Source organism: Equus caballus, chromosome 18 (genome assembly GCF_041296265.1).
Source record: "Equus caballus isolate H_3958 breed thoroughbred chromosome 18, TB-T2T, whole genome shotgun sequence".
In the NCBI taxonomy this organism is placed as follows: domain Eukaryota; kingdom Metazoa; phylum Chordata; class Mammalia; order Perissodactyla; family Equidae; genus Equus; species Equus caballus.
In genome coordinates this window covers 43578414-43602669 of record NC_091701.1, presented here as the reverse complement: position 1 = coordinate 43602669, position 24256 = coordinate 43578414, and the positions used below count along the sequence as shown (strand labels likewise).

Genomic DNA, 24256 nt, shown 5'->3' with positions numbered 1-24256 from the left:
GTGAAAATTCTCCTAAAACCACTTCAAACTTTTATAATAAGCAAATATAAACTTTTATAAAATAAATACAGTGTGATTTTTCTCCAAGGTAACTATGAACTGATGGATATTCTTTTCAGCACTATATTTGACCTGAGTTTATTGATTGTTGTGGTACAAAATATACAGTCTATAAATTTAACTTTCAAGTGTTTATACCTTGCTTGATGTGTAAAGTACATTTTGATGCCTTAAATGTGTTAATTTCATTCTGAACAGGCAAAAAAGAGCATAAGGCAAAATGCGCTGACCAGCAAGTTCATTCATGCAGTCTGTATGTTTTAAGCACTCTCTAAGGCAGAAAGTTAATGGCTGTGTAACACTTAGGCTGGGGATTTTCACAAAATTCTTCCTTATGCTAATTTTTAAGACCTACATAATGGTATAAGTAACATTACCCATTGTACAAGAAACTCTTTAGAACATTTCCTGACTCTTTATAAGCAGCAGACAATAAGTCATTTCAAAAGAGGATGGAGCTGGTCAGGGTACTCTTCCTCAACAAGGGGGCCTGGAGTCCTGGCACCTCCCCAATTGTCTTTGCAGGAAAGGAATGTGGGACGTGACCAAGGACGGTCCAAGGATACACATTGCCAGCTGTAAAATGAATAAGTTGTGGGCTTCTAATAACCAGGTACTACCAACTCCAGACACATCCTGTTACCTAGCTAAGGTCACTTCAATTATAAGTTATGTTTGCCAAAGTATTCTTCTGGTATGGTTTTTATTTTTTCTTAAAAAGTGGTCAGTCCTAAATCTAAATGAAAGAAAAAAAGAAAAGGAAGGAAAGACTTAAAAACTCCCCACAAAATCCTAGAATTTTCATTAGAGTCCGCAAAAAAAGGAAAGGAAAGAAAATGACATTTGCCCTTCTCAGCCTTACCTGAAATTCCTGTATCTGGACTTAACTCTTCTAGAAGCTCTGTGAAGCATCTTGTAAAGGCAACAGAAGCATATGAAGAACCCAGCTGACTTTTCACTTGTCATGGCACAGAGAGGGAGGTAATACAAATTGGAACAGGGTAGACAGCCCATTCAGAAACTTCATGGCCAACATGATTTTAACCATAGGCAAGTCTTTCATTGAATAACTCCTGAATTATAAAAAGAAATTCATGAGAAACTTTGAAAGTAGTATTTGACCAATAATAGGGAGTGGAGTCATTTCTTCTATTCCAATCTTTAATGAAAGAAGCTGATTAATAGCTAAAGCTGCCATCTGCTCTCTGGGTGCATACCTAGGACCGCTTCTTATCATGAGATACTTCCATGCCACTCCATGTGGTAGATGGTGACCCTAAACCCTGTGTCAGGTATCAGCAGGCTGCATTTAGTCACACCTGAATTGGGGTCATTTTGGTCATGGATCCCTAGCAGGTCATCCAGGACCATCTCTTTCTTCTTCTGTTTCTTCTGATACTGCTTTCACAAATACTTTCCAATTTTTTTAGGACCTTTTAATCATATCAAGTCAAGCCTCCTGGGATCCACATCGGATTCAAACCTCAACAAATACAGCACCATAAACAAGATTCCGCAGCTCACGCTGAATTTTTCAGATGTTAAAACTGAAAAAAAGAATACATCCCCTCCTTCTTCCGATAAAACCATTATTGCCCCCAAGGTCAAAGATCGAACACACAATGTGACAGAGAAAGTTACCCAGGTAGGACATGATTTTGCGATCAATTTCAATGGTTTTGAAGGTTCTTTTCTGCATCATAAACACATTCTTTTTCCTATGAATGACTATCAAGAGAGGTAAGCTATTTATTTGCACTCCAATTTCTTGAAATGTTGCGTAACCTTCTAATGCAACAGGCAAATAAAATTATAGATTGTGATCTGGTCTACTACAAGACTAAGCAAAAATGGACTAACTTGGTATAGTTCCCTTTGTTGCAGAGGTGGTTAACCTGCTATTCATCATGCTGGGATATTTATTGTTTTGCTGCCAACTCTTGCGTTCCTAATGTGTGGCTTTTTAATATAATGGATGTGTCTATTGAAACTTTAGTTGACTAATTGGGGTTTAGTCTTAGCTGTATCCTCCTTTTTTGCACTTATTCTACTAAGTAGAGTCAGATATAAGTCAGTTGAGCTGTCTGGGATGATGAAAAGTCAGAGCAAAACAAGGTGTTTCCTAGGAACAATATCTTATTGTTTTCAAATAAATATCGCAAGTTGAACTAGGGTAAACAGGTTCTGTCTAGCAGGAGTCCTGCTTTAAAGAATAGATAAAAATGATTTGTACTTATTATATCAAAATACCAACCTAAGCATTACCTAGCTTTTGCTTACAATGCACTTACATTGTTGGGAATTCATGATTCTAAAATTTGTGTCAAGTGAATAGGTTTTTTTACAAACAATTTACTCAGTATATTTGATCAGCAAATCTTTTCATAAACTGTCATGATATAAAGATAAATTTGACCCCGATGTGTATCCCAAGCATTGAAGCTTTTGAACTAAGTTTTTCTGTAATTATAATCAGTATTATAACAACGCTATAGTAATTTGTAAATAAGCTCTTGTGTGTGAGCTGAAATAACCTTGTAAAGACCGTGAGTCAGTTGTAAATAGATGTAAGTAGTCTCTATTTATTTGAAATGAGAAATTATACATACTGCTCTAATGTATATTTTGATAGGTATGTAGTATAGTGATGAGACTTTCTGTGTTAATGATGGCATTTGGTTTTCCCTAACTTATGCTTAGTAAACTAGGCTTAACGGTGGTAAATGAATAGTCTACTGTTATTCATGTTGTACTGGCACCATTTTGATAATTTTGAATTTTACTTGTAATTGTTTTTACCATAAAAATTCTATTATTAGTAGACAGTAACCATCATATGGGTATAGAGAAATTAAGAGATTTTAGAAATTGCACGAAAGACTGGTGGCAAATATTATGGTCCAGGCCGTGCCAGTAGCATAAGCGATAAAGTAGGCATCAGATGCTTGACCAATGTTTCCGAATCTTCTAGTTTTAAAAAGAAGCTGAAAATGCAGAATTTAAGGCAAACTCTTAATTTCTAGGAGTTCGCAAACTCAACCAAAATGCTTTTTTATGCCAAACAAAATATACCTTATGGCCTGCAGGCAGTCAAGTGTGAACTTTGCAAGGCTCTCATGCCCTTGATCCACCACAGGGCCCACCCTGTCCTGCCACACTCAGTAGGTCCACTGTGCCAAGAGAGGGTGATACACATGTGATCAGAGGTGGCACCTGCTCTGGAGACCTTCTGAGCCTGCTGAGAGGAAACAGATATACAAATCGCTATACTGATATAATATTAATAAAGAATACAGGAACACAGATTAGAGGGAAAGTAATTATGCTTTAAGGTAAGAATTTTCCGAGAAGGAAAAGAGATGGGATGGGACATTTAAGCTGGACCTAAAAGCTTACTTATCAAACTGGGTAGTAAGTTGAAGAGCATAACCCAGAGTCACATGAACTTGTGTTTTAATTCTGGCTAAGTCATTTATTCCGTGCCATGCAGACCACTGCCATTTATTATGTGACATTGAGGCAAGTTTTAGTGATGACAAAATTTATTTCTCAGGATTGATATAAGAATTAAATAGAATGAGTGGAAATTCTTCATCACAGTGTCAGGTACACAACGAGCAACGTCAGCCAATATTGTGTTTATTAGTGTTCTCGCATGACTTCCCCCTGCCCTCCTCGCCACCTCTGCAAGATCCTTTTATCCTACACTTCCGGGGCCTAGTAGAGGACCTGGCAGAGTGCAGTTCATGAAATCTTTACAGAAGGAAGGGAGTGAGGAAGGGAGGGAGGGAGGGAGTCAGGGAGGGAGGGAGGAAAGAAGGAAGGAAGGAAGGAAGGAAGGTAGGGAGGAAGGAAGGAAGGAAGGGAAAGAGGGAGGAAAGAAAGGAAGGAAGGACAGAAGGAAGGAAGGCTGGTCAAATGGACAAGGAAAGGGGTGAGAATCCCAGGAAGAGGAAAACAACAATAACAAAGTCGTGGAGGCACAAAGGTCACTGTGTCTTCTGAGAACAAGTGTTTCCCTGGCCCAGGGAGAGGCTAGGCTGGGCAGGGGCTTGTTACAGGTTGGGGAACTGCTAGAACTTTCCCCTCTAGATGGTTCTTCACTACCTTTTTCCCATAAGTGCCTTGGGGGTCTGAGTAAAATCCAACAGCTTCCATCAAAAGCTTGGCATTCTTTTAAGATCTCATGCTTTCTCTTTAAAATCCCTGTGGCTTTTGTGTTTAGATCCATAATGTTGCAATATTTATTTTAACATTTTAAAAAATGTTTTAAACTACTTAGCACTGAGGGGATCTGAGGCCCACAGAAAGGCCCTAGAGTTTTTCTATAGCTTCTCCTGCTTCACCCAAATTATGGAGTACTCCCCCCCAACAATCTCCAAAGTACCCCAATCAGAGAAATACGATGCAGGCTAAAAACCTTTTTAAAGTGATAGAAGATTAGAATTGAATCTTGTTTTATAAAGAGTTTTTTTCTTGAAAAAGAGTGGCCCTGAGCTAACATCTTATTCCCACCTTCCTCTATTTTGTATGTGGGACAGCACCACAGCATGGCTTGATGAGTGGTGTATGTCCATGCCTGCGATCCAAACCCACAAACCCCAGGCCTCAGAAGTAGAACATGACAAACTTAGGCACTGCGCCACCAGGCCAGCCTCCTTTGTTTTTACCATGTGAAAGATACAGTGATAGGAAGGAGATTCTGGAGACAGATAGAGCACAAGTAGCTATAGTTCTGGCCAGAAATGATGAGGGACTGGAAAAAGTCTGAGATGGGAAACTAGAAAGCAGAGGATCAGGCATGCTCTATCTTCTTTTTAGTGCCCCCTTTAGCTCTTAGTAACAAACCTTCTAATAGTCCACATGTCAGACCAAACAAAGTAGAGGTCAAATATTGAGAAATTCCTCCCACAGACATAGCCTCTGGAAATTTTGTTTAAGAGCTTGCAAGCAGGGTGACCCTATCACTATTTTCTCATTTCATGGTCATTTAGTTTCCTGATCATAGCTATCTCTGGAATTCCCATATTCATAACATATAGCACACTTGTTCCCTCCACAAAAAATAACTTGATAATAACCCAAAGACTTTATTATTCCCTTTGTTAGGCCTGTGTGGAAATTCTCCTTGTCAAGGTACTCTCAATGTCTTTGCTGTAGGCAGCCAGCAGCATTTTCTTTATCTAATGTTCTTATTTATTTTATTCCCTTTATAGATTTGTATGGTAATCCTTTCTTCAAAAGATATCTGGGTTTGGTTCATATATCATTCAACAGGGAGTTTTAAACACTCCTCTGAGCATGAATAATAGACCAAACATCAAGAAAAAAAGTCATAAATGAAAGGAACAATTAATCACTGCTCATGCTATGCTCTCTTACCATTTAGATATTATCTATTATTACATTAGCTAATCACTAATTAGCCAATTAATTATTATCCTTCCCAGCTAGAGTGAGCTTCTTCAGAATAGGAGCCATATTTTTATTCATTTATTCCTTCATGTATTTGTTTCTTCATTCAACAAGCATTTATTGAGAGCTAGTATGTACAGGGCTAGGTTGTTGGAATTTCTGCCTTCAAGAAGTGAGAGAGACAGACAATACAGTACGTGGGCATTACATGCAGTCTGAAATATTACACTACAGGTAAACTCAGAGTGCAGAGGGTGCCTAGAGAGGAAACATGACCTACATTGGCAGTTTGGGGCAGTAGATAGGGAACATAGACTCTTAGATGAGTTTTGAAATTTAAGAAGTTTCTGGCTAGGAATTAGAATCTGGAGTGGGGTACACTTGGAGAATTGTGAGTACCGATGAATGAATGAACCATGAGGTGTCTGTATCACTAGTGCCTAGCATAACACACAGCACATAGGAAGGACCGTCAAAGATTCACTAATGGACCACTGAAGGTATTGGGAGAATTAATCAAGAGTAAACTTGTGGGTCAGAAATCCCCAAAGAAAATGCTTGCCTTCCAAATTCTCCCCTTCGGCAATATCTGATTCTTGCTGTTTTAGGTCCAGAGACTCCTTTTTTTGGCTGGTCTGACAGTTTCTGGGGTGCATCAATTCTTTATGCCGTATTCCATCTGACCTTCTCTACTCACTGGAGGAAATCCACTCTCAGAAGGTGTGGATTTATTTTTTCCTTAAGTACAGTCCAGCTGGTACAGCTGATATGTAGTAGGGTCCACTTTGGGGAGGCAGGGCCCTGGTTGACTAATTCCTACAAAATTCCACTGGAGTGGTGGAGAGAAAACAATGAACTGGAAGAAAAGTTGGGTGGGTGGAGAGCAAAGATCTGCTTTTACCATACAATTGTGGCTCTCAGTTGAAAATCAAATTCTTGACTGTATCTGTCCCCTTTTAAATAAAAGTAAACCAAACTTTTGCACCCTTGTATGATTTCATTATCCCTAAGGCTAGTTCTAGTTCAAACGTTATGCTAATTTTTAGGATAAAATGTATTATTTTGTCATGTTCAATTTTTACAAATTTTGTATTAGATCACTCTCCCTAGATATGCATAAGAATATCAGAGGGTTTAAGAAGATGGCACTGTGGATTCCAGGTCTTTATTGGCAAGTCATGTGAGACTGTATCAGCCAATGCTGTAACAGAATGCAAGTAACAGAAACCCAGCTGGAGCCACCTTAAGCAAAAAATGAAAGGAGGAGGGGCAGTTTATTGAGTCACATAACTGAGAAGTGCAGGGGCAGATCTGCTTTGGGCCATAGCTGCATTCGTTGTTTGAACAGCTGATGACACTCTCTCCCTCTCTCAGCCATGCTTTCTTCTGTAGTGACTTCCCCGCACATCTGATTGAAGCAAGACCCTTTGACCCTTACGTCTCACATAGTGCTCACAGTCGGTCATCTGATGAGAAGAGCTTTCTCTCCTCCAGTGTCCATATCATTCCCAAGAAAGTGGACTCTGATTGGCCAACTTGAGTCCTGTGCTCATCCTAAGGGTGGAAGAAGTGTAGCCCTTTGACTGATGACTACATCCGAAAAACGCAGTGGGGAGGAGAGGCTGTAAGGAAGAACAAAACAACAGTGGCTCATTGTAAAGATGAAGATAGGCATTCAGACTAACAGCATCTCACACACACACATACACACTTATTGAATGCTCATTATGTGCTGGGTAGGAGCTAGAGACTCAGAAGTATAGAACCTAGTACCAGTACTCAAGAGGTTATAAACTACTTGGAGAAACACAATACAACAATATATAATAATAGGATTTACAAGTGCTAATGTAATAAATGCTACAAGATCATATTAGGAAACTAAAGGTAGTTTGAGTTCCTTTAGCTTAAGTACTGGTCAAATACAACTTATTACTTTGTTACTAAAGAGGAACGTTTTGGTGAGTTTAACAGAAACCCATATCGTGATCATCAGATAATAAGATATAGGAAGGGACTTAAATGAATCAGAAGATTTTAATCTGGAGAAGAGATGTTGGGAAAGGGATTTACTACTAGTCCACAAGTATAGTTTTCCTATAGTTTCACTAAGGAGAGTTCTCAAGAAAATTAGTTTTAGGAGTAATCACAGAGACTCAGGTCATAAGAAAGATATTTGTCATAGAATCTTGAAATCTACAAAGAACTTTAAAGCCAGAATAGATTCCCATTATTTAGGATTCTTTGAAGTATATTATTGGCATAAAAATAGAATTAGGATAGATCTACTAATAGCTGACATTTTTTACAATTTACAATTTTACAATTTACAATTGTGAATTTACAATTGACACAGTAAGTTGAGCATTCACTGTGTGCCAGGCTACATGCTAAAGGGTTTAATGGATTATCAGTTTTAATCCACGTAACAGTCCTATGAGTTGGTACTATTATTATCATATCCATTTCATAGAGGAGGAATCAAGCTTAGAAGAAGGAAGCAACTTGCCCAGGCCACATAGGAAATAGTGGAAGTAACCTTCAAACTGAAGTCATTGGACTCCAAAAGTGAAATTCTCTCTCTTTTTTTTTTTTTTTTTTTGGTGAGGAAGATTGTCCCTGAGCTAACATCTGTGCCAATCGTCCTCTATTTTGTATGTTGGATGCCACCACGGCATGGCTTGATGAGTTGTGTGTAGGTCCATGCCTGGGAACTTGCAAACCCTGGGCCACCAAAGCTGAGTGCACGAACTTAACCACTACACCACTGGTCCAGGTCCCAAAAGTGAAATTCTTTTTTTTTTTAATTGAGTTAATGGTAGGTTACAATCTTGTGAAATTTCAGTTTTACATTAATGTTTGTCATTCGTGTTGTAGGTGCACCGCTTCACCCTTTGTGCCCACCTCCCACCCCAGCTTTCCCCTGCTATCCACTAAACTGTCCTTAGTCCACATTTTTAAATTCCTCATATGAGTAGAGTCATACACAGATTATCCTTCTCTAGCTGGCTTATTTCACTTAACATAATTCCCTCAAGGTCCATCCATGTTATTGCAAATGGAATGATTTTGTTCTGTTTTGCAGCTGAGTAGTATTCCATTGTATATATGTACCACGTCTTCTTTATCCATTCGTCTGTTGATGGGCACTTAGGTTGCTTCCACGTCTTGGCTATTGTAAATAATGCTACAATGAACATTGGGGTGCATAGGACTTTTGGGATTGCTGACTTCAAGCTCTTTGGATAGATACCCAGTAGTGGGATGGCTGGATCGTATGGTAGTTCTATTTTTAATTTTTTGAGGATCTCCATACTGTTTTCCATAGTGGCTGCACCAGTTTGCATTCCCACCAGCAGTGTATGAGGGTTCCTTTTTCTCCACAACCTCTCCAACATTTGTTACTACTAGTTTTAGATATTTTTGTCATTCTAATGGGTGATATCTTAGTGTAGTTTTGATTTGCATTTCCCTGATGATCAGCGATGATGAGCATCTTTTCACTTGCCTATTGGCCATCCGTATATCTTCTTTGGAGAAATGTCTGTTCATGTCTCCAGCCCATTTTTTGATTGGGTTGTTTGATTTTTTGTTGTTGAGTTGTGAGTGTTCTTTATATATTATGGATATTAAGCCTTTGTCTGATATGTGACTTGCAAATGTTTTTTCCCAGTTAGTGGGTTGTTTTTTTGTTTCAGTCCTGTTTTCATTTGCCCTGAAGAAGCTCTTTAGTCTGATGAAGTCCCATTTGTTTATTCTTTCTATTGTTTCCCTTCTCTGAGAAGGCATGGTGTCTGAAAAGATCCTTTTAATACTGATGTCAAAGAGTGTACTGCCTACGTTTTCTTCTAGAAGCCTTATGGTTTCAGGTCTCACCTTTAGGTCTTTGATCCATTTTGCGTTTATTTTGGTGAATGGTGAAAAAGAATGGTCAATTTTCATTCTTTTACATGTGGCTTTCCAGTTTTCCCAGCACCATTTGTTGAAAAGACTTTCTTTTCTCCATTGTAGGCCCTCAGCTCCTTTGTCGAAGATCCAAAAGTGAAAATTCTTAATCTCCCTAGTACACCCTTTCCATGATTCTGTTTTGTTTTCCTGTTGGTCTCCTAAATCTACTCAAAAGTCAGCATGGCATTTGGATATCCTTGTAACATTTGGCCGTACAGCCAGAAGTCTTAATCTGAAAGCTTAGTAGTAACTTATCAAAAAAGTGAGTCTACAGAAATAGGGAAAAGAATGTGGTAGATTTTCTCCAAAACTCTTCAAAAGTTGAAAAAAACATCCTTAACAAGGGAGCTTCATTTCAGCCTTATCTTTTGTTTAAGTTTATATCTCATCTTTGTAACTAACTTTAGACTGGGCTGGAGGGATTTTGTTTTTTGTTAGTGGCATGCCACTCAGTTGCAGGAAAAGCAAAATTCTACTCCTGTTACTGACATAAAGAAGAGCTCAAATATTACGGCTTTCTATTTTCTGCTGAACTTTGTCCATTGTAAACACGCACATCATTTCTTCATGTGATTCCAAGGCTTTCAGTTTATACTTGCTTTGACAGAGATCCAAAACAATATTTGTAATTCAGTATTTCTTTAGAAATGAAGACTGATTTATAATGGAGAGATAGTGTTGATTTCATTTTATTAGCTAATGTTTAAAATTATAAATGTGTGCAATTTTCGTATATCAATTACACTTCAATAAAGCTAAAAAATTACGTATCTCAGGCTTAATAGTAAAAACTTTCTTAACACTTTCTTTAGTTTCCCTCGAATTGGGTAAACTTAGTCCTAAACTTTCTTCAATGGCAGTATTAAAAAGTATCTTCCAGACACAACTACAAATTAAAAGTGGTTTTATGTGTAGCAATAATTTTCAGTAGTAATGTCATTATAATTCGGACTCCAATTCAGATTCTGACACCTGCTGGGTGTCCTACAATTCAATTAATTTTGACACTATCTACCAGAGATAGCATGAGATTTCACAAATTAAGAGCTCAATTTCACAAGACTGCCCCCCACTTCAGACACCAATCACAAGTCCCGGTTGTCACCTGTGCTTCTGACAGGCTGGCCATAAATTGGAGGCTCCTACAACTTCCTCCCTGGGTTTGATTGATTTGCTAGAGTGGCTCATAGAACTCAGAGAAGCATTTACTTATGTTTGCCAGTTTATTATAAAAAGCTATAACTCAAGAACAGCCAGATGGGAGAGATGCATAGGGCGAAGTATGGGGTGAGGGGTGCAGAAATGCCATGCCCTCTCCCAGCATCTCCACATGTTCACCTACCCAGGAGCTCCCCAACCCTGCCTTTTGGGTTTTGATGCAGGCTTCATTACATGGGCGTGCTTGAGGAATTCATTGGCCATCAGCAATCACTACAACTTCCAACACGTCTCCTGTCCCCAGAAGTTGAAGTTGGGGGATGAGACTAAAAGTTCCAACTCTCTAATCCCGTGGTTGGTTCCTCTGTTGACCAGCTTCCATCCTTAGGTGACCTAGGGCCTTTCCAAAAGTCACCTCCTTAACATAACAAAAAATACCTTTATTGCTCTTATCCCTTAGGAAATTAATAAATCAAGGCTTTAAGAGCTCTGTCCCAGGAACAGGGACAAAAACCAAATATGTATTTCTTATTATAAATCACAATATCACAGTCATGAATTAAAAATTACACTTAATTAAGGGATCTATTTTTCAATGGTTATTTTTATAAAACCTTATTGATTGTTCACTCTTGAAATTACAGAAATCAAAATTCACAATACTTCTACAATATGATTTAAATGTTTTCCTAAACTTCATTTCTTGCCTAAACTAATATAAATATCATGCAAACCTCAATAAAACTGTACAGATCATCTTGAACTGCCAGAAATAGTAATAATCACGAAATTCCAAATTAAATTTGAAATGTAATGCAGGAATCCAAAATTGCCTCTGAACACTTCCAATTTAATATGACATTAGTTTTGCATCCATTATCTTACTGTTATTTATAGAATACCAGCAAATTTGGTTCGGTAAAACAGAAATCCCATCCAATGTTTTCCCCATATTCTGGATTTAGTCTGTGTCTACACATGCAAATTGAAATGAAAACCAATATATATGGATGCTGCAAGTAACAGTAAAGCACATTTATTGGGATAGTTGTGGACTCAATATTTGTGAGTGCTTATTAAACATTAAGTCAAAGTGTTATGTGAAAAGGTGATGCAACAATGTATGTCAAAGTCCTTGCTTTCAAGGGCCTTTGATTGAATACAAAGCTTTGATCTTTGAGATCCTGGATTATGTTTTCTAGTAGTCTATGGGCAAATAAATTTATTCTGTAATCTATTCAATGATGAGGAAAAGATAAAAAGTAACTATAGACATTTAAGTAACAATTGACTACTGCAAGCATGCTGTATGCTACATATATATATTAAATGTTAAGTAAGGATGTTCACTATTTTGAAAAGGGAAGCGTGTGGGTGTAATTTAAAAAAGCAACAATTTGGGGCCGGCCCAGTGGCATAGTGATTAAGTTCATGTGCTCCAATTCAGCTGCCTGGGATTCATGGGTTCAGATCCTGGGCATGGACCTACACACTGCTTATCAAGCCATGCTGTGGCAGCATCCCACATACAAATAGAAGATTGGCACAGATGTTAGCCCAGGGACAATCTTGCTCAAGCAGAAAGAGGAAGATTGGCAACAGATAACAGTTTAGGGCCAATCTTCCTCACCAAAAAAAAAAAAAAAAAGCAGCAAATTAACTTTCTATCTGTTTTCACTAAATACTATATGCATGTGAAAATTGATCATCACTTGCTGACATACTCTAAATTAAAGTTTTACTTCAATTTAAAACATCTTAATTAGTTCAACATACTTCTCCATACTTTACATGATGAAGTAATAACACCAATATGAAACCCTAGTAGCCACTGACTAAGAGCCATAGCTTATAGGACAAGCATTTCTGGGTAACTGTTTTTAAAAATCACCTGTTTGGTTTTGTACATTCATCACACATTTTAAAATGAAAGGAGAAAAAAAATCTCCTTTAAAAGTTTTGTCTGCCAAAGAAACCAGGTTGAAAATAGATGCGTGAAGTAAAGAAGTAAAATACAAGTGGTTAGAAAAAACAGGTAAAAATAATTTAGTGCACATACCAATAGCCTGGTTGCTATGGCAACCGGAACACATGAGATTGCAGATTATCTGTTGCCAACATAGTTCAGTGTTTATCTGCTCAGGTAGCGTGAGCCTGGGGTTAAAGTCAGACCCAGGGCCAGAAGGGAAGCACTGCAAGGAGTTCCTTTGCTCATTTGCCCTCATTGCCTAGGGATGGGGGCAAACACAGGTCAATATGGGTTGCCCAATGAGGGTGGACAGAAGCAGCAAATTGTTCATGTTCCACAGGATTGGAATTAGGTAAAGGATTTTTATCAGATATAGAAATTCCAGAGAAGACATGGCATTGTCACATCCCAAGCAACCCAAGGTCTTGTAATGTTAAGTGGTTGTGAACCATTTCTTGTGTTAGGAAGTGAATTCAACCGTGGCATCTTACTTAGAAGGAAATCCCAAATAAGAAAATAAAATAAAATACAATAAAAGATCCCATTGGTTACCTGGGTGGTAGAATTGTGGGTAATGTATTTTTGCTTCTAGTTCTACTTCTCTGTATTGCGCCAATCACATTTATAATGGAAAATATGTCGTTAGATAATCCTCTAAAACTCAGTTACTGCAAAAGAAGTTATTAAAAAGCAGTTAATCTTCCAAACACATGGACAAAGAAAACCAGATTGGTGGTTACGAAGGGGAAGGGGTTTGGGGGTGGGCATAAGTGGTAAAGGGGCACATATATGTGGTGACTGATAATGTACAACAGAAATTTTACAATATTATAAACTATTATGACTTCAATAAAACAGTAATATTTTAAAAATCAGTTAATCTTCATAAAATTTTAAAATTCAAAAGACCCTTAAATATGATCTTCCTCAGGGTTTTTGGTTTTTGTTTTTTGTTTTGTTTTTGTTTTTGCTGAGGAAGATTCACCCTGAGCTAACATCTGTTCCAATCTTCCTCTATTTTGTATGTGGGTAGCTGCCCCAGCATGACCACTGGCGAGTGGTGTATGTCCATGCTGGGGCACCAAACCAAGCCCACCAAAGTGGAGAGCGTCCAACTTAACCACTGCATCACAGAGCCAGCCCCTCTTCTAGCTTTTTTTTTTTTTTAACTTCCTGATCAAAGGAATCATCTGGAACACTTCTCTCTCTCTCATTGTCCTCCCACCCCCTGGAAATTCAAAACGTTTCAATGGAACCTGAGGATTCTGAATTTTTAACAAGCCCCATTCCGTTTGCAACCTCTACTGCCATATTTTTAAGAACAGGAAAATTTGGGAAACACGGATGTAGCCCAGCCCTCTCATAGTGCAGGTAAGAAAGCTGGAAAGAGAACCTCGTAGAGACTTAGGTTTTGTTTCTTCTTTGTTATTGTAGATTGTAGCTCTTTTTGTAGATTTCTTAATGAGATCATTGGTTCAGTTATATATTCTTAGGATGTTTTAATTACAATATTTTTATTTAAAAAAAAAGACGTTAATTCTTATTTATACAATTCACATTGGAGAAATAGGCTTACTTTCATGGGGAAGCTACTGAGTCCAGGGAGAGGTACTGCCATATGGAACTACTGTGCAAATCCTCTAAGAAACAATCTCCATTTAAGAGAGTTTGCCTGGGGCCAACCCGGTAGCACAGCAGTTAAGTTCACACTTTCTGCTTTGGCGGCCCGGGGTTCTCCAGTTCGGATGTAGGGTGCAGACATAGCACCGCTTGGCAAGCCATGCTGTGGCAGGCGTCCCACATATAAAGTAGAGGAAGATGGGCACAGATGTTAGCTCAGGGCCAGTCTTCCTCAGAAAGAAAGAGGAGGATTGGCAGCAGTTAGCTCAGGGCTAATCTTCCTCAAAAAAAAAAAAAAAAAAAAAGAGAGAGAGTTTGCCTAGGCTGGAGTGCTCCAAAGTATCTTCTTCAGGACACTGGTCTCACAGATGTTGCCTAGAAGAAAATTTTCTTAGTCAAATAATACCTTCTCCTGCCCCCAGAAATTAACATGGCAAATAAGTACACTGAAAGTTCTGAGAAGTCCTTGGGGCCAGCCCCACGGTCAAGTCCAGCATGCTCCACTTGGGCAGCCTGGGTTCACAGGTTGGGATCCTGGATGTGGACCTACACCACTCATCAGCCATGCTGGGGCGGTAACCCACATATAAGTGGAGAAAGATCGGAATAGATGTTAGCTCAGGGCTAGTCTTCCTCAGCAAAAAGAAAAAATTCTGAGAAGTCCTGAATTAAAGAAATCTATAAAACTTCACCTTACTCAATAAGCTTTGAAATTTTTTTGGTGATAAAACCCATTTTTAATTATCAATTTGTTTATGTATAACACCTATTGATATTCTGAAGAACTCATATTTGAGAAAAGATGCTTTAGGAAATACTGACCTAGACAAATGCTTTTTCACAGGTAACTGAGAGCACCGTATGCTCAACTCAAACACGGATGGGTTAGAAATTTGAAAACTTTTAAAAGGAAAAAGGTTGGGATAGGCCTGAAGTAACAGTGGTGGGAAGGAGGTAGTACCTAACAGGAAGTACATTTTCCCTCCTTGTTTTCGTGAAGTCCACTTAAATTTCTCGTCTAACCATGTGCCAAATATAAACTCAGCTTAGATGAGCTGGAGAAAATACCATCCATATTTCCTTCTCTGTTTTAAATATCATCTATATTTCCTTTTCCGTTTTAAATATATCTGTGACAAGTACATCTGTATTTTGAAGCCTACTCCTTTAGAATCACTTAAGTAGAAATGGGAATACTGTAGGACACAGGGTCATGGAGAAGAGAATTAAAAAAGTGTCTGTCTTTCTTCTGAGAGTACCATAGTTAAAGCTGACCTTATGCCGTATTTTAGTAGCCATCGAGTCAAGAATGGAGAACCTTCTTTTTCTGTATCTTGTCCCGATGTCCTTAGGTTGGTGGTACTAATGATATCACTTTAATGGTAGAGACAGAGATGAGGTAGCCTGTGGCGAGAGGTGAACCAGGATAACCAGGTCACGTAACCATGCTGTTTTCCATACTTCCTCAGCTCCTCTATGTCCTGTTGGTCTCTCAGTCCTCCTTTTCCGATGTGGCAGAAAATATTCAAAATGGTCTGCAGCCAGGTCTAGTCTCTGGTGCCTGGTGATCCCTCTCACATTTGAAGTGAAGAATCAAGCTGACGAATCCCCATGCCATTATTAGAAATACAATCTTACTTTTCAGGTCACAGCAACAACAACAGGTGAAATTGAGTGAAGTAAGTCAAAAGAAAAACAGAATGTAATAGAAACATTCTAGGGCTGTTTCTTGGTTGACTGGCAGCCTTCAGATGAGCTGTACAATCCTGTTTCCGATGATAAGCTGTCATTTGTAAATTATGCCCATAGCAATATCCATTATTCATGACTTGGTATTGGAAAATAGTGATTTCAGGCCCCTAAATTTTCCTCCCTGCAGGCACCTGAAATACTTCCAAAATTGACTACTATATTACTTCTCATTCCCTCTCTTTGTTTTTCCCACCATCATCAGATCCTACCAGCCTACTTTGTGTTTTCAGTGAAGAAGGACTTATTTCTCTTTCCTACATATCCTTCCATAGAAATGGATGAATAAATCCTGATAGACAGAGTACTCTAATTCTAGTAAATGGTCAACTGCAAGCATGAAATTTCAGTTTTAATTTAAAATTAAAAGTGTTTCCCAAAGAATAAGTATTATTGTCCATTCTACATAACCTAGTACTTGAAAGTGAATGGAAACTAAAGAAATGTTAAAACTACTGGATATTAAAAAGAGAGAGATCTTTATCATAATTTTGCATTTTAGAATTATTTTGTGTTATATAATAAACTAAAATAACCCTCAGCTCAGACTTCTGATTAGTCATTTTAAGATTTTTGAATATGTTTCTTACACAAATTTCCCTAAATTTGTCTGCATTTTGAAACCAAACTACTCCTTTAGAATCAGTAAGGTAGAGAGGGGAAAAGACCAGTGTGCAAGGAAGTAGAAGGAATCTCAACTTGGAGGCAGTTTTGTTCCATCCTGAATCTTCAAACTCTATTTTTTTTAAGTTCAGGGAAAACAGCAGACACAGATTCCTTAGTTCCTATTTCATTCCCATGCAACGATCTTCTCTGGCATATCAAACTGTGAAGGAAAGAATTATCACATATTACATGGATAGATTAAGGTTCATCCTGACGGTTGTAGTCTCTCTGGTTTCTCCACCATGTTATTGCTACAGTGATAAAGAACGTAATAGAGAGAAATACTCTGATGCTGTTTTCAAGGAAATCTCTTTTACAAAATATAAAGCTCTCAATGCAATTGTTCCAATAGTTTTGAAATATGTGCTCGTTTGAGTAGTAGGTACCTATAAGCAGGATGAAGCATTGGGACCTCCACACCATCTCCACATTCAGTAAGACCAGCTTCATTCTAAGTGGCTTTATAGATGGGCTTTCTCTTAAGAGAGTGTGTATGTGTGTGTATTTGTGTGTGCATATGTTTTCAAGAACCTGAAAGGGTCAGGCACTCTCAACTTTGCTCTAGTTCCACTATTTATTCTGTGCTTTCTCTTACCAAAACTACTTAAACGTCTTAATTGATTCTGCTCATCAAGTCCTTATTCTTACAGAGAATTTTGAGTTAAGTGAAGTATCCAGAGTCCCACAAGTTGTCAACTGCGCACCTGAGACTAGAATCCCCAAATATGGACTTGGAGTCTAGTGGTTTTTCCACTTGGCACTCCCACTTGGGCCATTTTAATTCCTGTATCCTTTCTTTTCCATCGAAACTGCAGAGTCCCAGAATTCCATCAGCCTCCTGGTCCAACTTCTCCTAGTCCCAATCCTCTTCTCCACAAGACACATGGCTCAAGAAGCACAGAGTTGCTGGCACAAGTCAGTTTTCATAACCAGCTAAAACCAAGTAATCAAACAGGCTACATTCTTGAAGATAAGTTTTCTACTATCTGCCTCAAGAATAGACAGAAAATTAACTTTGCGGGAAAGTAAACTTAACTTTTTTTTTTTTAGCACAGTCACTAAAATTTAGGCTATTACTCATTCGTTCTGAAAATATTCTCAGAAAAAAGAATCTGATGCTACTTTTGTACCAAGAGGTTCAAATGTAGAATTTATATTAATTGTCAAGGAGAGACACAATATACAAGAACATAAAAAAAGCAACAGAGAAAACCATGAACTTCTGTTTCTTCAGAAATTATTTTTATCACTGAAAATAAGATTCTTAAATGTTGTCAAGAACAGTAATTCTACATTGCAGAATCCATCTTTCATCGTATGTAAAATTGAAATCCATATCAAAAGACTATACAGCAAAATACAGACATGCATGTCTCATAGTGAAGAAAATAACCTGATTTAGCCAGCGTGGCCTCTGGTTCACAGTATTCCAAGAGCTTATAATGTAAAATTTTGAAATGATTGGTTTTAAGGTAAGACTTTTAAAAATATTTTCTATGTATTTAACATACACATCTCTGTTACCAACTCATATGGAATATTAAATTAGATATTTTAAAATTTATGAAATTCAAGAGTGAAAATTGAGAGGATATTATAAGACCAGAAATATACTTTAGTTTTTGTGCAGTCTATTTTTATTTCCATAGCTTATAAAGAGTTAATTCCTTATTAATAGGAGTCTTTACCCATATTCAGCTCTTGAGAATAAACCCGGAACACAATTACTGGTTCATAACAGTTCCAGGAAGTTTTAGTTACAACATGTGAAATTAACCTGCTAATAGTTGGGATATAATTACATTCAGTTGGCACTTGACATTCGGTTTGTGTTCCAAAAAACATTAAGAATAGACTTTGAAGTTCGCAGGGAAACATTTATTTTAGTGTAGTTATCCAGTAGAGGAAAGAAAGATTCCTGATTAATCTATAAAGGTTAAGAGAACCTGCTTCTGCAACATTTTCAATTTCCCAAAGTTCTGTAGCTGTGGAAAGCAGCAGAGATCAATAATATCATTCTCTTCTCTTGCTTTGGCTTAATGCTTAACCTCAGGGACCTGCTACACACCTTGATTCTGGTTCAACCAGTGAGCTTAATGTAGCTATTTAAAAGTACTGGCATTGTTTGAAACAGTTATTCCCAACCCTATCTTAGAGAGAAAATTCTGTTTTAATGGGTTAATTCCTTCTTTGCACTAGAATTCACATGGACTCACTTTAACACATCCTTTGGAATCAACTATTCTCATCTTCCCAGAAAACAGATATACACACATACACATTACAGAAGACATGTGAATATTTCCTCTCCCCAAAGCGCTCTTAACTATGCATGCTTTCCCCCTTTCCTGCCTCTTGTATTCTCACTCTGCACCAGCACATACTGTCTGCTCTGGGCATACAGTGTCTTTTAAGTGCCAATTGTCCTGCTTATAAGTCCTTAACATTTGTTCACAGTGGTCCCTAGAATTTCTAATTGCCATTCTTTTCTCAGAATATCAAATCCTAACCATTTCTGAGATCCATAGCATCTCCAGGTAAATTTGAAGCCTTTCCCAGCTTGCATTGACCTCTCCCATCCTTAAATTCTAAGGATATTTGGTCTTTTCTCACGCAACTAAACAGTTTATTTCCATGTTGCTTTCTATCTCTTGGTAGATGGATAAATGATAGCTAGACAGTAGATAGATAATAGATAGATAGGTAGATAGATAGATAGAGACAGACAGACAGACAGATAGATAGATAATTTGTGTGTATGTGTGCATGTGCAATGAGTTTCTTTCCTCTTTGTAACTTTGTCTTGAGAAATAGGATTATAACATCTTCTTAAAATATGTCCCAAAGAACCTAACATAATGCTCACTCATCAATTGTAACCAGGCTAAATAAAATGCCATTTCATACAGTACATTCTTGACGCTCAAAGAGAAGATTCTAACTTCTGATATATTTCTTTGGTAAGAAGGAATAAGGACCTCATATGTCCACTCATTTAGCATTCTGAGTTCCAGCCTGGGCTGAACTGTAAGAGGTTGAGACTCTGATATCTTTAGCTTCCAAATGGAGATGAGAGAATGTCACTGGATTCAACTTCCAGCTCCCTTCACTTAATACTGCCAATGTTCTTGACTACATTGTCTGATCTTTCTTTGTCTTAGATCCCTAATTAGGATTCAAGTAGGAATAATATCTTCCTTGTTGTAGGCACTAACTAAATGTGTAGTGTTAGGACCAAGGCAAGATAGCTAACAATTCTCTCATTCTCCAGATTTGTATGGCATGCCTACTATGACAGGATACTGTGTTAGAAAGTCTGGTTACAATGGTAACACACCCCTACCCTCTAGTCAAGTGGGCAAAGATACAAAGATTAACAGAACCCATCTCAAAGTGTAATAAAGGTTATATTATAGAGTAAGGAGTAATCTGTGAACACAGAAGGGGCATTTAACCTAGTCTGGAGTTGTCAAAGGAGGCAATACCTACCTTGAAACAGGGAGGAGGTGAGAAAATAGAGGATGCTAGCCAGCTAGAGGCATGACAGTGAGGGTGCAAGGCACACAAACATTAGCACAGAGATTTTTAAACCTAGTAACTTCTTGTTCTGTGAGGTAGACCATTCTACTTGGTCTATATTCAACTCAATAATTCTCCCTCCGTATCATGGATGACTATCTGATTATCCAAATGTTCTAAAGTAATACATAAAATTATAAATAGAGTTTGTTTAAAAATAAATTCCCTCAGTTCTTCTCATTGTAATAAAAATCCATGTTTTCTGAATGTTGCTAACTTGATTAGAGTATTTCATATGAAAAGCTGCATGAAAATCCAGGAGTTTTGTTCTCACTAGGATATATTTGCATCTTAAAGGAGAAGTTCATTAACTCAAATGAATCTTTTATTGATGGAAACATGGCAGAGGGAGGTGAAGGGATGGCAGTCGAAAGAGAAGATATTTTTAAGAAGCAGGCCTTCTGGTTCTATCTGTATCCTCCCGCATTTCCTGCCACTCTGCTCTCCTCAGGTACAACCATTGCTGTCATCATTCCTCTTTCTGCACCTTCAGAAAGAGTTAGGGGCTCTGTAAAACAGGCTTCTCCTGAAGAAGAAACATTAATTGTGATTCAAAATAAATTTATGAATGTGTGGGCTTCCTATGTTTACTGTAGACTGAACCATTTTCCATGTAGTAATTGGTCAGGAAAACTAAGAAAAACGCATACAGCACAGGTGTCTATTTAAAATAGTAGCATTTTAATAAACCTAGATTTTAAAAAAAAAACAGAATTCTTATATTAACTAATCAGAACTCCATTTTTTATAGCTTAATCTAATACTTGCCTTCAATTAGAATTTTTTTTTTCCTCTCCTAAGGTCTTGAAATAGCTTCGTTAAACCCTTGAGAAATTATAGTCTCCTTGGCAAAATCATTCTTCACAGAATATCGGGCTACATTTGCAATCCCTTCAAATAAAATCTAAGATGACATTGTCATGAAGTAGAAGTTAAAATAAATTCCATCTCTCTATCTTGAGGATCAGCCTGCACTTATTTCCAATCTAAGAAAGATGAAAAGTCAGGAATTCATAGAACTTTAAAAAGGGCATTAGTATGGATGCTATGACGGCCTCTCCAGAGGCATTCCCAGGTAGGTAAAAATATATTTTTTTGCTCTTGAAATCTGATTCCAGTCTATACTTCAGTCATCATACAAGTAGGAACAGTCTTCACAACACACACATACACAACACACACACACACACACACAATTCCTTAATGTTGTTTCTCAAGTTTCTCTATCCTTTGGGGACATCATTTATTCTGTATCTATGACACAAGGCACTGTCTACCCGCTGTGCACAAGCAGCATACAACAGTGACTTCCCCTGGTGAATTTAGGTAGGGAGACTATTTCTAATATATGACATAATTAGTAAATACTAGAGAGCTGTGTTTAACTAAAGTATGGGCCAGACTATATTTTCATTCAGGTAAAGGTTATATCTGCATGGTTAGGAGAAACTTCATGGAAAAGAGATGACCTCTTCTGGGCGTTGAGTGATGAGCAGCATTTGGAATAGTGGAGAGGGTGCTGTAAAATGAGGCTAAGACTGAGCCATGGCCCGGCAAGGGGAGTCAGAAGCAATTACACAAGAACAGAGCTCCTCGTCTCCAAAAAGTTGCCATTATCACCTTGCACTTTTTATCTCCATACCAAATTATCCTTTTTCCTTTTGAGTTCCCTCAGATGAATGCCCTTGGGTGCTTATTTATCCTATGAGTATACACACAAATTTCATTTCCAATCTATAAAAATTGAACAGGGAGCAAAATATGTATTACGACTTGATGTAAGCTTGAATTGTGAAAGCTAACTGCTCGTTCAGTTGAGTTTTGAGCTATGCGTTGGGTACTGATCATTGCTGTCATAAATAAATATGCTTGCTTGGAACCCACAAGAATATATAAAGTTCATAAGCCTTCCTTTTCACCAGAAATACAAGCTCTGATCATCCTATCACACAAAACTAAACCTTTGATCCGTGTGTAAGGGTATCCTTTAGCCAATAAATAATTAGCATTAGTTTTAAAAGACAAGTAATTGATATTCAGTTTCTCAATAAATTTAAGATATTGAATGACCTTTCATATAATTAAAAGAAGACTTATAGATCCTCATGTTCCCATTCCTGTTAGAGGAACATAACATTTTCCAGTAATTGAGTCATCCCCACTTACCTAAATTTAGAGTGAAATACCTCTCTCCCCTCCCTCCTGATTTCTGTGAAGAGATCTGAAGCTTTCAAAATAAAAATTTCCCCTGTGTTTTGTTTGTATCAGTTCTGCTTCCTTCTCAAAAGCACCAGGAAAGCCCAGGGAGCTACAATGATTAATGTTCTAGAGTTTAACCTGCTGTCTAAAATGTGCTGCATTCCAGAGCATAAAAGAAACTCTGAAGTAGGTCAGGAGCTTAAATAGCCCAAGGGCCTACCTGAAACCAAAGGCAAGCAGGAGGTTTGAAATTAAATTAGCACCAGAAATTGCCATGACTCATGATTCTGTGGCTTCATATTGGACTGACAAGTGGGGAACTACAATATGTAATAAAGCCTTAAAAACCTAATTCATTCAGACTTGTGCAATTTTGGATTTGAATTAATTCAGATAGTAACCTGGTTTGAAAGAGCTTTGTGCATTCTCTACAGTGGGTTGAGGTGGGATGGAGGGGAGAATTTGCAAAGTGAATCAAGGAAATATTTGGCCTATGAGAGTAGAAACTAACATAATACGTTCAAGGATTACTTTAGAAGAGTCCCAGAATGAATGTGCTAATTACAAATAATTCTTATTAAACTTAAAATTTTGTATGCCAAACAAGTAGATTAAATCTACAAGATGTTCACCACTGAGGTGACACATGACGCTCTGTGACCTCAAGCAGGTCATGGTTGCTTGCTGGACAATCTGTTGGCTCACTTCCATCTCTAAAAGTCTGCAATACTATAATCCACGTGGGAAACCCACCAAAGCTCCAAAAGCTGTAAAGAACAACAAAGTGGGAAGAGATGGAATATTAATGGGGGACAGAGATAGCTTCTTCCAGAAGAAGCCTGCGTTTCTGGGTCCAGGGAATGATTAGGAGCCTCAAGGCGGTTATTACAGGTGTGTGAGCCCCACCTGTCTCTAGTCTCACCTCTAGATGCCACCACCATACCTAGCATAAACACCGTTTTCTCAAGGATGCCTTCTTCACCCACCTTACCCGCACCAGACTAAGCTAAATTCATCTAGTTTTACACTCTCACAGTGCCTCCTTTTATCATTTATTACACATATCACGATTGTAATCAAATCTTTGTGTTATATCTGCCTTCCCCCACTGGTAGGTGAACTCGATGAAGACAGAGCCTGTCTTTTTTGTTTCTCATAGCTTTCCCAGTGTGTGATGCACTACAATGGTAGGTGTTCAGTAAATGTCATATTGGTAGATGGGTGGATGAACGGATGGATAGCTATATAGGAAGAGATGGCATAGTTGGAAGAGGCAACGTGGAGCCAGATTTCCACCAAATCCCCTCCTAAATCTATGAAAAAATTGGCTTTTAAGAGATGAAGATTTCATCCAGTATCTAGAGACTGAAAATAAGGCAGCATTAGAACAAAATATTTTGTTGTAGAATTTATATTTCTGCTTCATATGCGTATCAGTATTATTCCCTGTGAAGACAGAAGTGACAGGCTGCTTTTCTCAGAGCCTGCCAACTGCAGAAAAAAAAGTAAAACTTCCTCCATTTAAAATCTTTCCTTCTCTAGCCTATGTCTGAAGCCTACAGGGAAAACCCTGTTGACTTTTTTTTCAAGTCTGCTTGTCAGAGGAGATAGAATTGGAAATGGAAAAAGAGCCAAAGGAATAAGAACACGGCTGGTGAGGCTGCCAGGCCCCTTTGTGCTCCACAAACCCTGGGGCTTGGCTCTGCTTTCTGTGCCCGCTCCTCCTTTACTCTCCAAGGGCATGTTAAACGCTGAACCCTTGTGACGCCTGGAGGGCCTTAGTCTCCCAACCCCAAGGGCTCCCAACCCCAAAGAGATATCATGGCAGGAAAATCTGCAGAATGTCAGGAATGCTCGTAAGCTCCTAACCTTTCAAGATACTGCCTTTAATTG

The 24256-nt window shown here is 38.1% G+C and overlaps 1 protein-coding gene across 12 annotated transcripts in view; it reads left to right on the top strand.

The window, feature by feature from the left end:
• KCNH7 (potassium voltage-gated channel subfamily H member 7) overlaps positions 1 to 24256 on the top strand; it is a 471784-nt gene that overhangs the window by 344940 nt on the left and 102588 nt on the right. For all 12 annotated transcript variants that reach the window (XR_011428515.1, XR_011428516.1, XR_011428514.1 and 9 more), the window contains one exon: positions 1491 to 1705. Coding sequence is in view for 8 of the 12 variants with exons in the window: in XM_070241908.1 (XP_070098009.1) it covers positions 1491 to 1705 (215 nt within the window). In the remaining 4 variants the exon portion in view is untranslated. The remainder of the gene's footprint in view (positions 1 to 1490; positions 1706 to 24256) is intronic.